This window comes from Benincasa hispida, chromosome 3 (genome assembly GCF_027475165.1).
Source record: "Benincasa hispida cultivar pf3 chromosome 3, pf3_genome.v1.1, whole genome shotgun sequence".
Lineage (NCBI taxonomy): Eukaryota > Viridiplantae > Streptophyta > Magnoliopsida > Cucurbitales > Cucurbitaceae > Benincasa > Benincasa hispida.
Genome location: NC_143480.1, coordinates 39,535,417 through 39,550,310, shown reverse-complemented (window position 1 = coordinate 39,550,310; position 14,894 = coordinate 39,535,417). Strand labels below are relative to the sequence as shown.

General features: G+C 34.2%; 2 protein-coding genes across 2 annotated transcripts; both read left to right on the top strand.

The window, feature by feature from the left end:
- Positions 1-1,354: 1,354 nt before the first annotated feature.
- Positions 1,355-5,003, top strand: LOC120073815 (Glycosyl hydrolase family protein). The gene is made up of 6 exons (XM_039026676.2): positions 1,355-2,283; positions 2,559-2,725; positions 2,889-2,986; positions 3,089-3,439; positions 3,655-4,071; positions 4,232-5,003. Exons 1-6 carry the CDS (start codon positions 1,537-1,539, stop codon positions 4,828-4,830), a joined length of 2,379 nt encoding a protein of 792 aa, XP_038882604.1. The 5' UTR covers positions 1,355-1,536; the 3' UTR covers positions 4,831-5,003.
- A 6,784-nt stretch (positions 5,004-11,787) lies between these two features.
- On the top strand, positions 11,788-14,330 carry LOC120074628 (ABC transporter G family member STR2-like). Its single transcript, XM_039027809.2, has 3 exons — positions 11,788-12,400; positions 12,487-13,208; positions 13,343-14,330. Exons 1-3 carry the CDS (start codon positions 11,921-11,923, stop codon positions 14,328-14,330), a joined length of 2,190 nt encoding a protein of 729 aa, XP_038883737.1. The 5' UTR covers positions 11,788-11,920.
- The last annotated feature ends 564 nt before the right edge of the window (positions 14,331-14,894 follow it).

The window sequence follows — 14,894 nt, the reverse complement described above, 5'->3', positions numbered from 1 at the left end:
CAAAAATAGAGAAAGGAAAGAAAAAAATAAAAAAAAAAAAGAAAGAAATAACCATGTACAAATAATCATTTATGGTTATATATTTCTATATTTTTTCCTTTATTTTACTATCTATTACAAATAACCATTTATTTATCTATTAAATTATGTTTAAATTAATATGGATATCTTTATTTAGTGATTTATATTAACATTAACGATAGGTATATTTATCTACTAAATTATGTTTCAATTAATATGGGTGTTTTTATTTAATGATTTATATTAACATTAACAATTGGTGTGGTTATCTATTAAATTATATTTCAATTAATATTGGTGTCTTTATTTAGTGATTTATACTCTGAGAGAAACCTCTTTCTATTTCTATTATTTGACATATTATTATCCTCAATTTGTGTATATACATAAACTATGATCAATTTTTAACAAATCATATCCCATGGGATTCCATTTACGTAACTTAACCTTTTTGGAGAAAAAGAAAAAAAAAAATTGAACTTTTAAGTGAATTTCCATTATAGTCCAACTTTTACAAGTTTCATTTTAACTTTTGTGAAATTGGAGGACAAAAGTTGATGCTATGATATATTGAATAAATGAGAAGACCGTAAGATATCGAATTCTTTACAACTTTCAACCATATAAAAAAAATAACTTGTTATCATTCATCTGAAGTAACATAATTTATGTATTATTTAGAAAATTTTCAAAGTTGAATGATTGAACTGAAATGCTTCTAAAATTGATTAAAATTTTAATGGATTAAACCCTGTTTTAGTTCTTAAATTTTGAATCTTATTTTATTTTGATCTCTAAACTTTAAAAAATATTTATTTTAGTCTCTAAACTTTTAAAAGTGTTCATTTTAGTCTACTATTAAAATTATGTTAACTTTTCAATAAAAATATGAAGGTGCTCGTATGTTTAGATGACTATGTTCTAGATGTGTTGAGCAAAATAAAGTTAAAAGTAGAATGTCAACCACCAACATGTCAAAATAGTGAAGGATCAAAATTTTGAATTAAAAATCTTTTAAATTCCCTTGCTTTGTCATCTTATTCAAAATTAAAACTCTAGACTTTTAGCATAACTAACTTATTTGGTATTCTAATCATTTATGAATACAAATCATCTTGTCATTCTATTAAAGATTTAATAAAATCTTAATATAACATGGATCAAAATAAGCACTTTTTCAAAAATACGAAAAAAAATAATTTTAAAAATTTAGGAATGAAAACAAAACAATATTAAAAGTTCATATACTAAGACGAACTTTTTTATAAATTTAATAGCCAAATAGAATATTGTTGAAAATTTAAAAACCAAAATAAGATTTAAACAGGTTTTTGAGCTTGAAATTTTGTGATTTAGGGAGAGAAGGAATGGAATTATCCACAATATTCTCTGATACGCAAGTGGTCCTCTCTTGTGGATAAAAATTAAAAAGCAACTGAACTCATACTGCTACAATGCAATTGTAGATCACCATATTTGATTCGATTTTCATCTTCTTCCATCTCCAAATTTAAGATGTTCATTTCATGGAAATCAATCTTCTTCTTCTTCTTCTTCTTCTTCTTCTTCTTTTTCCAATTCTGCAAACCATCCTCAGACCTCCAGTTTCCATGTAATCTATCTCTCCATCCTTCTTATCCCTTCTGCAACCAATCCCTCTCCATCACAGCCAGAGCTCAGGCCATAGTCTCTTTGCTCACTCTTCAAGAGAAGATCCAACAGCTCTCAAACAACGCCTCTAGCATTCCTCGTTTGGGTATTCCTTCCTACCAGTGGTGGTCCGAGGGCCTCCATGGCATAGCCACCAACGGCCCTGGTGTCACCTTCGACGGCCCCATATCTTCGGCCACCACCTTCCCGCAAGTCCTCGTAACGGCTGCATCTTTTAATAGAACTCTCTGGTTCTTAATTGGGTCCGCGATCGCAGTCGAGGCTAGAGCAATGTTCAATGTTGGGCAATGTGGGTTAACAATTTGGGCCCCTAATGTCAACATTTTTAGGGACCCCAGATGGGGAAGAGGCCAGGAGACTCCAGGTGAAGATCCCATGGTTGCTTCGGCTTATTCGATTGAGTTTGTTAGAGGTCTTCAGAGCGGGAATTGGATGAGAAAGCGTGAAATTCGAAATGGGTTTGAAGAAAATGGGCTATTGGAAGAAGATGATGGGATGGGAAGTTTAATGGTCTCTGCTTGTTGCAAGCATTTCACTGCTTACGACTTGGAGAAATGGAATAATTTCACTAGGTACACCTTCGATTCTGTGGTAAGATTTACTTTCTTTCTCGCTATGTATCAATATCACCCAATTTTTAGCTTAGTTCATTCAAGTAGTTTGGTGCCTGATCGAAGATTTGAAACTACCCACTGTGATCTCAACTGGTTTACGGCCTGTTTGAATTGATTTTTCTAAGTGCTTTTTAAGCACTTGTAAAGACAATCCAAACAATGCCTTGGTGTAATCATCTCGATTCAAACTGTGAGGACATAGATTTGGAGCTTTGCTATAGTTTTAGCTTTAATTGGCTCTCGTTTTACTAGGTAACAGAGCAAGATCTTGGCGATACATATCAGCCACCTTTCAGAAGTTGTATTCAACAAGGAAAGGCTAGCTGCTTGATGTGTTCTTACAATGCGGTTAATGGGGTGCCTGCATGTGCAAACCCCGATCTTTTGCAGAAAGTTCGAAATGATTGGGGACTGAAAGGGTAAACACTTCCCTTTAATTATTGCACTAAGTAGAATTTTAAGATTTGTAGAGTAGGGGATGTCCTAGATTTGAAAGTTTGAAAATCTATCACTCGTTCGATATAAACGAGTTAATATGCTGTTTTGGGTTGGAGTTTTATTCCTTGTTTCAAGCAAATACAGGTATATCACCTCGGACTGTGATGCAGTAGCAACAGTTTTTGAATATCAAAAGTACGCCGACACTCGTGAGGATGCTATAGCTGATGTTCTCAAAGCCGGTATTGTTATGTCTGCCATGGATTAGCTACCTCCAGTATCATTCAATTTGGGGTGTTTTCTTTACTCTAGGAAGTGATGATAAACAATTTAATTGGTCGTAGGACTGGATATTAACTGTGGTACATTCATGCTTCGGAATACTAAATCTGCGATTGATCAAGGGAAGGTGAAAGAAGAAGAGTTAGATAGTGCTCTCCTTAATCTATTTTCGGTTCAAATCCGTCTCGGACTCTTTGATGGGAATCCAAGAGAGGGGAAGTTTGGGGAGCTGGGAGCACAAAATGTTTGCACTGCACAACACAAAACTCTGGCTCTAGAAGCTGCAAGGCAAGGAATTGTGCTGTTGAAGAATGAAAACAGATTTCTTCCGTTGGACAAGAATGCCATTCCTTCCTTAACTGTTATTGGATCTTTGGCTAATGATTCAAGCAAATTGCTTGGAGGTTACGTAGGTGGGGGTTTCTTGATTAGTCTTTAATTATGTTTTAGTTTGATTATAGTATTAGTTAAAATGTATTTTCGGTTGCATAGTTCTGTTACTTGAGTTTCTAACCCCGTCAAGGTTTATTAATTGGAAGCTGAACTTAGGATATGCTTCCTTTGTTCTTTATGTAGTCACTCGTCTTGGTGAGCTAAAGCTAGTCACAATATTCATTTTGTTGATCAGGAGTTCCCTGCAGCCCAATGAGCCTTGTTGAGGGATTTCAAGAATATGTTGAGACGATATTCTTTGCATCCGGTTGCCTTGATGTGCCATGTGCTTCAGATAATGGATTTGACGAAGCAATTCTTATAGCCAAAAAAGCTGATTTTGTTATTGTAGTGGCTGGACTCGATGCATCTCAAGAAACTGAAGATCTAGACCGAGTTAGTCTTTTACTACCTGGTAAACAAATGAACCTTGTATCTTCTGTGGCATCGGTGAGTAAGAAACCGATCATCCTCGTGCTCATTGGTGGAGGACCACTCGATATATCTTTTGCTAAGAAAGACTCAAGAGTTGCAAGTATTCTTTGGATCGGGAATCCTGGGGAAGCTGGTGGAAAAGCTCTTTCTGAAGTCATATTTGGAGACTATAACCCAGGTTTGTACTTCACAATTTGGGATGATAACTAATGTCTTATTCACTGAGCCAAGCTCAGATTGGCCACAAGTAGATAGCACATTGCCCTAACATATTTCTAAAATCAGCTTCATTTCCAGTTTATGTAATGTAATATATTTTCTTCCAAACAAAATCTCAGGTGGAAGGTTACCCGTAACATGGTATCCACAATCATTCACCAACGTTCCTATGAATGATATGCACATGAGAGCCGACCCATCTCGTGGTTACCCCGGAAGAACATATCGATTTTACACCGGAGATAGAGTCTACGGATTTGGGGAAGGCTTGAGTTACACAAGTTTCAAGTATAAGTTGTTATCAGCACCAAAGAAGCTGAGACTTTTGGGGAAAATTGAGAAGTCTAGAAGAAGAATAATACCTCAAATAGGAGATGGAGTGAATATGAGTTTTATGGAAGTCGAGGAAGTAGAATCATGTGATTTGCTGAGATTTCAAGTTAAGTTATCAGTGACCAACATTGGTGACTTTGATGGCAGCCATGTGGTGATGCTGTTCTCTGAGTTTCCAAAGGTCTTGAGAGGCACTCCTCAACGGCAGCTGATTGGCTTTGATCGCTTGCATGTGAAGAGGCAGCAATCAGTTCAAAGCAGCATATTGGTGGATCCTTGTAACCATGTTAGTTTGGCAGATGAATATGGAAAAAGAGTGATTCCTCTTGGTGATCATATAATAAGCTTGGGAGATTTAGAGCATATTATTTCAATTCAGGTATAAGTGTGTATATGTGTGTGAAATAAAATATCTTAGGATGCTCTGTTTGTTGCTTCTTAAAGTATATGCTCGTATCAAATTAAAATATACCTCAATTTAAAAGTTCGCATTTGATTTGATGAGTATTATTGTAACAAAACATTGTTATGTTTAATCAAGTTTCATATTATAGTTTACATGGTCAACGTTTAGATTGAAATTTTAAAGAATGAATAAAAAGATAGTTTTATGATAATATTAGAGGTAAATGATTGAAAATTTTTCATTAGACTCACATATTAGTGACAGAAACTTAAAAGTTTAAGCTTAGCTTTTGGTTATTATTTACGTCTCACTCTAGGGGTTTGATCGATTTAAATTTTAAATTTTTGTAAGTGTATGAATTTACATCTTCCATTATGTTTCGTTTGAAAAAACTTGTGTGAAACTTATAATTGCATCCATTAAACCTCTAAACTTTCATAAATGAATAAATTTAGATTCTTGGACAAATTTTCCTTTGAAAATTGTCTATGCATTTACTCTAATTGTCTAATTTGTGAAACCGACATTTGAAGAAGTTTGAGAATTAATACATGGATAATTTTCAAAGGTAATCATAATGAAGGGTTTAAATTGATTAGCTTATAAAAATTAGGAGTTTAATTGATTAAAATTATAAACTTTGCAAGAGGGTGTAAATTGATACATTACGAAAGTTCAAAGTTTAAATTGATACAATTATTAATTTAGAGTTTTAATATATATAACAAATTATAGAGATACAAATTGATATTTATTATAAATTTTTAAAATCCATATTTCATTTTTATCATGCATGATTTTACTTTCTAAAGTTTTTATATCAGGCATCATCCTAATAAGCTGATAAGGTTGATATTGCATTATTGCTAGCTTAATACATTCAGGTCGCCAGCATAAGCATAGCTCAACTGATATAGTGTTTATACTATCAATTTTGAGGTCATTCCTTTTTTAGGATTGAACCATTATTAGTTTTGTTTGTTGAGTTCTTTGCTCTTCTATCATCTTCCTTGTTGAATTATTAATTTAGATTATTATTTATTTAGTTGGTATTTTAGAATTAAGGTTTAAATCCATAAATTTTGAGTTTTATTCTATTTTGACCTTTAAACATTTAAAATATCTATTTTAGTCCCTAAAATGTTTAAAATGTGTCCATTCTAGTCATTGTTGTTAATTCTATGTTAATTAGTTAACAGGTTGGTGATGTGGCATTTAGTTTAAGATATATATATATATATATATATATATATATATAAAATATCCACGTTTGATGATTTGTTGCAAGGAAAGAGGTGAATTTTATTTTGGTGGCCTACTCTCATTCTTTTGAGAGGGTCGAAAAGGGGTTCTTACAATTCCATCATTCTTTTGAGAGGGTCTATTCGAAGAGAATAGTCCTAATTTCTCCATCTTTCCATTAATATTTATGCAAAATTCTCTCCTAATTTGTCCCTCCACCATCTTTCTTGAGGGAAAGAACACAGGTTTGTGTTTCTGTAAATTCTTAGATAAATCTGTTTTTGTGAAACTTGTTAGAGAGTGATTTGTATTTTTTGTAACTTCTTAGAGAGAGAAAATATAGAAGGGCGAGGAGTTTGGGCCGTTTTCTTCAACTTTTGTGAGAGAAAATAGAGAGGGAGTGAGAGAAGTTTCTCTTCCATGTAACTTTTTGGAGAGAGAAAGAGGGAAGGTCATGCTTTACCAACTTCTCATAGACATATTTTTAGTTTGAAACTTAGAGAGAAGGGGAAGCTTAAAGGTTATATTTTTGCACCTTTTGAGATATAGGAAGAGAGAAATGAAAGGGGAAAATCGTAATAAAAGATCATAGAAAATGATTAAGAAGAACAGAACAATTACTAATAATCAGTATTACGAAGGGATGAGGACGAATAAGTGAAGAAAATAGATTGGTAAAGAGAGCCCATAGAATGATTCCAAAACTAATACGTGAGGTTTATTTTTAGAACAAGAGTGATGGTTAAGAGAATTTAAATACATCTATTTTTATTCTAAACTAGATGTCACGTCATCAATCTATTAACAAATTCATAAAGAATTAACAAGGACCATAATGTATACAATTTAAAAATTTAGGGACTAAAATAAACGTTTTAAAAGTTCAGTGACCAAAATAGAATTTAAACCTATAATTAATTAGTTAATTGTCTTATTTTCTTGTAAGGCTATAAATAGCCATTTTAGGATTGTAATTGGAAGTTTTTAATTATCATTTCATATAGAACTTGCATTCTTGGAGAAAGTTCTCTCAAATGAGGATGAATTTCCCTTATTTAACCTTATATTTTCCCGATGCATCATTGGCAAATTCAAAAGCTTCAATGGGAGGGGAACTAATGTCAATAGTCTCGAACATAGCAGCCTTGTTTTGAAATCCAAGGGCTTTGTTCCCCCTCCCCCCTTCCCCCAATTTAAAAAAAAAACGTGTCTAAAATTACCTCTAGGGGCTAGAGGTCGAGTTATTGATGTGAGATGGATCCATACAAAAGCTAGGAAATTTATTCGGTATCTTGAATTTGTAATCTTCCTATTAATGATCACGATAGCCTATTGGATTTCAATCATGCCCCTACCATCCATTTCTCCCCTTTTCTCCAGCTAGCGTGATAAGGAGAGACAACTCTCCATTCAAAAAAAGTATTTAATAGGTCTCCAAACTTCTAATTGTGCATCTATTTAGACCTACACACTTTATAAAACTCGAAATCATGTTTATACTGATTTAAAAAATATCTAATAAGTATCTGAACTTCTAATTTTGTGTCAATAGATCTATGTACTTTATATATATGAAATATGTCATTCAGCTTTCAATTTTATTTTTAGATTATGTTTACAAATCTATTATATATAAAATTGAGTCTAAAGGTACTAAACTTGTAATGACATGTCTGATAAATTCTATTAAATACAATATTGAGTTTAAAGGTTTTAAACTTTTAATGTCTGATAAATTCTATTAGATACAAAATTGAGTCTAAAGATACTAAATTTTTAATGTCGTATCTGATAAATTTGTGAATATATACCTATACAAATAAATATTTATTAGATACATAATTAAAAAATCAATATTTATTAAACAAAACAATTGATTAAAAAATAAATAAATTCTCTCTCTCGGCTTCCTCCTTTCCTTTCCCCTCGTATATGTCTAAAATTCTGTGACGGGCAAAGAACTTTTGACTGCCCAACCAAACAGGAAATTATTGTCGGAAAATAAATAAAACAAAAATAAAGAGACCAAAATTAAAAATTTAAAACCAAAACCTAAAATGCAGCGTCTCCAATTCCAGTGTTGGGTTAAAACAAATATTGAACATTCCTTTATCTCCACTCGGCTATGGATAACTCACACGTTTATTCCGGACTCGGTAAATATGGCTACCTGTCATCAACACTTCAATCGGCTAAGCCACGTTGGCAACAACCATAAAAACTCTCTTTCTAATTCAAACGAACACAACAAATCCAAATGCTGGTATCACCTCCCCTTTCACATTGAACCATCAATCCATCAACACAAAATCTGCTCTGGGTTCTCATTTGCACGCAGTAAAAGATGAACCAAACCAAGTATGCTTATCCCTACTACGGTGAAGGTTACTATCAGGGGCCACCGCCGCCTCCAGTGGTGGCGCCGCCACAATATGCAGCCGCTCCTCCTCCCCAGGGACCGGGATGCCTAGAGGCTTGGTAATTTTAATCATCTAACCCCAACCCCCGTTAAATATATCACCCATTTTTGTTTGTTTACAACAACCTAATGTTTTTTCTCTATCTTATATTTCTCAGTCTTGCTGCACTGTGCTGCTGCTGTCTTGTTGACCAGTGCTGTTGGTGCTGTGATCCCTGGTGTTTGTTTGCCTACTAGCTAACCTTACTCTGTTTTGTTTCAAACTTCATCATTATGTGAGGCATAAATTTGGTGTATGTGTAGGACTAGATGTGACACTTTTATATATAATAAAGTTAGGGGGTTCTCAAGAATCATATGAAAGTTTACCATCATTTGCTCATCTTGGACAAGCCAAGAAAGAAAATCCTGGCAGTTTTATACCTTCTTTATCTTGATTTATTTCTTAGCCTATTCTTTTTGTCACATCAAGTAAATTATGATAATATTTGTAATGTATCATCTTGGTGTTGTCATGTTGGCCTCATCTACAGCATGCAATAATTTAGATCCAATACAACCAACATCTAAACATAAGCCAAGAAGACAATCATCGATGATCATGATCATGATTCCCATCTCCAACACAATTCAGCTCGAAAATATAAAAACACACAATCCAACAATGGATGACACTGGGATCAAATAAATATTCAGAATAATTTTAACACACCCAGGAGGGAAATTGATTTCCGAGAGGCGGAGAACTACAACTGAAATTCCCAAGTCCAATTGATAATTGGTTCAATTTCTCACCCCTGTTTGTCATGGCTTCATAAACTTACATCTGCTTTAGGAGGTACGTATTAAACCACCCACTTGATATATATTACAAATTACGTTTAAATTCTGGTTGTCTAAAATGTGGAAGTCTGAAAAGGGTGTTTATTAGGCCTTTTTTTTCCTTTTAACTAATGATTACCAAAGGGCTTTAGTTACTTAGTTTAAAAGTAGAAAATAAGGTGTCTTTTAATTTGTATCCTATTTTTAAACATTTTTTTAGAGTAGAAATACTATTACGGGCTCAAAAAAGTTATTATAGTTAGTGTTTAGTGCACTTGCAAATTTAAACCCAGATCCTCAAGTCATTATTTACCATGGGGTATATCAGCCAGTAGAGTGCAGTCCAGTCATGTGAAATCATGATGAACTCACAAACGTTCCACATTACCAGACTTTTAATCAATTTAGAAGGTTAATGGGATATACGAGAAAACTGACAGATTTAATAGCAGAGTTAACATTACAACACATATTCAAGTTCAACAATCAAATCCATAAAATAATAATTTCAATACTGTAAAATGTATTTTCCTAGAGCTAAAGTAGACATGTTCTTACGACACTGATGAAAGAAGCGAAACGTTGTCATTATCACCAATGACAAACTCCAAATCAATGTTCTCTATGAGTTTTTATGATCTAAATTTCTTGAGTGAAAAAATATGATTCTGAGACTGACAAAGTCGTTGTGGTAAGTATGTCTACGAATTTGAATTTAAATAATCATCATATTTAGAAATTTTAATTCTTAGATCAGGATCTGCAAGTAGTTTTCCTAAATTGATTTTTATATAAGATCCATCCGAATTAAAGTTATGTTTTCTTTTTGGTGACGATGACTTTATAGTCTCTATTATTATTTTTCTAAAAATATTTATCCATATTAATATAGAATTAACTCTGCAAAAGCATTATCAATAAGTATGAAAATTAATTAAATATACACTAGGTAATAAAAATCTAAAAATTAGGTTAAAGAAAATGTTGATGATACCTCTTCAATAGAATGTTGTTGAGATTTGATTGAAAAAATTTAGGTAAAAAAATATCTATAATAATAATAATAATAAAAAACACTTTTGTTGATTTTTCTTCTTTTCATTTTTTCTATGAAGCACAGACACGGATACAGCTACACGATATAGATATGATCGAATACGATGATTCGTTAATTTAAAAAAAACTAAGATACGGATTCAGATATATTTCTAAAAAACAAGAATATTGATACGTTGAAAATACATTTTCTTTTTCCCTAAAAAAATCTAAGATATAGGTAAATTTAGCATACAAGTTAATAACAATAACATAAAATAAAATACAAACACTGAAATACAATACAAAAAAAAACATCTAAGATGTTGAAATACAATAATTAATAAAATGCAATAAAAAAAATGACTCATATTGCAAAAAAAAAGAAGAAGAATATTAGAGGGAGAAGTGTGAAGATAAACAAAGAACTTCATTGAATTGTTAAAGATATCCAAATGGTTTATATTTTGGTAAACTTTGTGGGGAATCAAATGTGAAGATAGAGATTAGATGATTTAGTCTAGAGCTTGACCCAATTTATTTATTTTTTCCTTTTAGTTTTGGACTCGAGTAGTGAGCTTTCTAAATAGGTTGTCTAATTTTAGATTGGGAAAGATTACATGAGTTGCTTGTCTTTTTTCTTTAAAAAAAAGTACGCATAAAAATAAATACGTCAAATCGAGTGTCAGATACGTATCTTGAAAATATCTGGAAGTATCGGTATTTGATACGTGTTTGATAATGATTTTTTGTCTCACCTGAAGTATCTGTGCTTCATAGTATTTTTTTTGTTAAGGTAACGGCTAACAAATTTGAATGGTAACAACACTACCAGAATTCGATCTTAAAACAAATTAAATTTCAAAAAATACATTAAAAAATTTGAAACCGCAACCTACAAAATCAACATGTACCTAGCTACCATTACACCAACTTTGGTTTCAAGAAGAATGCTGATTTTTATAAATATATTGATTAAATTAAATTTTAAAAAATCACGTAAAAAGATTTGAACCCACAAACTGATACATCAATGTATCCCCTGTAACCACTACACCAACACCTGTTTTTTATATCTATTGATAAATATTAATTTAAGTTTTATAATAAAGATACAAAATACGATAAATTGAGGGACATGTGCCTCCCTAGCCCATATGTGGCTCCGCCGATGGCCGGAGATGTTAATCCCAACAAGGACTTAAATGACAAAACAGCAGGGGGCTCACGTGCTAAAAACACAAACGCTAGGCATAAGCCAAAAATCAGCGGATGAAGAAAACTAAGAAAGTTTCTAGTTCTTTGTGATCCATAAGATCTAGTACGGATTCTCCAAAGAATGGAATTTGACACCAACTTTGGATTTTGCTCCACTTCTACGCTGACCCACCCAGCTGTAGCTTCCATTTAACTCCTCTTCGGCCTCCTAAAGCCAAAAAATTGGGAGATCCCCAGAAGGAAAAGAAAAACGACCTGAAGTCTGTCAACTCCCTTTCTGCATGGTTTTTTAGTTTTCATTCTATACAAAGCTCCCTACACTAACCAGGAAAGATGGCCCATGGTGGTGGTAATCGTCGTGATACAACCATTGACATTGGTAAAACTACAAAGTTTAATGGTGGGCTTGAGTTTTTTGACCTTACTTATACTGTGTTAAAAGACAAGGAATATGAAGGGAAAATGGTGAAGCAAGAAGTAGACTTGTTGCACAGAATTTCGGGGTATTCACCAAAAGGAAGTATCACTGCAGTATTAGGTCCCAGTGGGGCTGGAAAATCTACCTTTTTGGATGGTCTAGCAGGAAGAATTGCAAGTGGAAGCCTGAAGGGCAGAGTTTCTTTGGATGGCATGGATATGAGCCCAGGCTTGATTAAAAGAACTTCTGCATATATCATGCAAGACGACAGGCTTTTCCCAAAGCTCACTGTATATGAGACTCTGATGTTTGCAGCAGACTTCCGGCTTGGTCCGATTCCGACATACGAAAAAAAGCAACGAGTGGAAAACATGATTGAGCAGCTTGGCTTATCTGTAAGCAGATCATTAGCTTTTTCCTTTTTCTGTACTTGCTATATTTTCAAGATCTAACCAATGAAATCACTGGTTGCTGGTTGTAGTCAGCTCGAAACACCTATATTGGAGATGAAGGAACAAGAGGGGTGTCTGGGGGTGAACGAAGAAGAGTATCAATTGGGGTGGACATCATCCATGGGCCATCACTGCTCTTCCTTGATGAGCCAACTTCAGGACTAGACTCCACCAGTGCTTATAGTGTCATTGAAAAGGTGCATAACATAGCTCGCACTGGCAGCACTGTGGTCCTTACAATCCACCAGCCATCGTCACGAATCCTATCATTCTTAGACCATCTCATCATCCTTGCTCGAGGACAGCTTATGTTTCAAGGGTCACCAAAGGATGTTAATCACCATCTCAGTGCAATGGGACGAAAAGTGCCTCAAGGGGAAAGTCCAATTGAATATCTTATGGATGTTATTCGAGCATATGATCAGTCTGAATTTGGAGTGGAGGTACTTGCTGAGTTCGCTAGAACAGGAATGAAACCCCCCCACTTGACCGATGAAGAGATTTCACTATCTACTATACAAGCCTCGCCGGTTTCATCCTTTCATTCTAGTGTACAAAAAACTGGCAACATTGCAACTGGAAAACGGCTCCATTTGCAAACTAACTCTCATGCTTTAAATGATTATAACCATAGTTTGAGAAGCCCTTATAATACATCAAGATCATGGAGTGCGAGTAATAGTGTGGTTATGCAGGCATTGAGGCTGCCACAAAGACAACAAGAAGGAGAAAAGAATCGTAATCAGATGAGGTACATCAAATGAATCAACAGCAATTCAATTGCTTAAAAGTTGCATTTCATTAATATTTTACTATTAATATCCATTCAACAGCATCAAACCGTCCTATTCAGAACTATAATCTTCAGTTTTTCTTGATTTGCAGTAATTCGTCAGCCTCTTATGCATATTCATTTGACGTTCTGCATGGCACACCAACACCTCACAGCAGTGATTACACAGTAAATGAAAATGACTACCTGACTTCAAATATCGGTTCCAAATCTGTTACCATCCACAATAATCTAGGCAAAAAGATTTCAAACTCATTCTTCTCTGAGACCTGGATTCTTATGCGTAGAAATTTTAAGAACATCTCAAGAACCCCCGAGCTGTTCCTCTCAAGGTTGATGGTCCTCACAGTTATGGGATTTATGATGGCTACAATGTTCATGAAGCCTAAAGAGAATACCCAAGGAATCACAGACCGTCTCAGCTTCTTCATCTTTACCGTCTGTCTCTTCTTTTTCTCTTCCAATGATGCTGTCCCAGCATTCATACAAGAACGTTTCATTTTCATCCGCGAAACTTCCCACAATGCCTACAGAGCATCATCCTACACCATAGCTGGTCTGATTACTCATCTGCCTTTTCTTGGCCTGCAAGCTCTAGTCTATGCTGGGATAGTTTGGTTTGCTTTGAAACTTCGAGGATCTTTCATATATTTCCTAATAGTCCTCTACATGTCCCTTCTTTCAACAAACTCATTCGTTGTATTCATTAGCTCAGTAGTACCGAACTATATCTTGGGTTATGCAGCTGTGATTGCTTTCACTGCCCTTTTTTTCTTGTTCTGTGGGTACTTCTTAAACAGCCACGACATTCCTCCTTACTGGAAGTGGATGAACAAGATTTCCACGATGACATATCCATATGAAGGGCTGTTGATGAATGAGTATCAGACACCCATTTCTTTCGGGAAGCAATCCAATGGAACTGATATTTCTGGTATCAACATATTGGAAAGTCTCCATATCAGTACCGATTCAGACAAAAAGTGGGAAAATGTGGCTGTGATGTTTGCATGGGCCGTGCTTTATAGGATTCTATTCTACCTAATTCTTCGTTTTGCATCCAAGAACCAGAGGAAGTGAAGAACCAAGGATATGGTCATAAACTTGTTCTTACATTAGATTGCTGATTTAATTCAGAGTGAATTTTGCTTTCATTTTCCCTCTTTTTTTCTTGTATTGGAAACCAAGTTCTACTTACATCAGTGAAACTGCAGCAAAAAAATGACTCAATTTCCTGGGAGAATCCAAAGTTAAAATAACAGCAACGAAGTTCTTGAATTTGGACAAAACAAATTCAGGAGCTATCCATATTAGCTTAGGAGGTTCATATTCAAATGCAGGGTCACCCTCATATCCATATTCCAATTCTAAATACTCTCCCAAAATAAGTCTTGGCAGTTCACCTTCCTCTCTAAGTCCCGTTCGTTCATTCTCTCTTTCATCCTTGTTTTCTGTTTTCTCCATGTAACTTAATTTTGGATGAATTAAATGCATTGCTATTGAAAAACTATATCCTATTATAGAGCACGCAAACAAATCAATTTCTTCATTGGAGATGATCAAATTTTTGAAAAACCTAAATTCCGACTTCCTCGTTGGTATTTTGCACAGAAGTCGCTTCTTCGCCAACTTATGCCTTAGGTT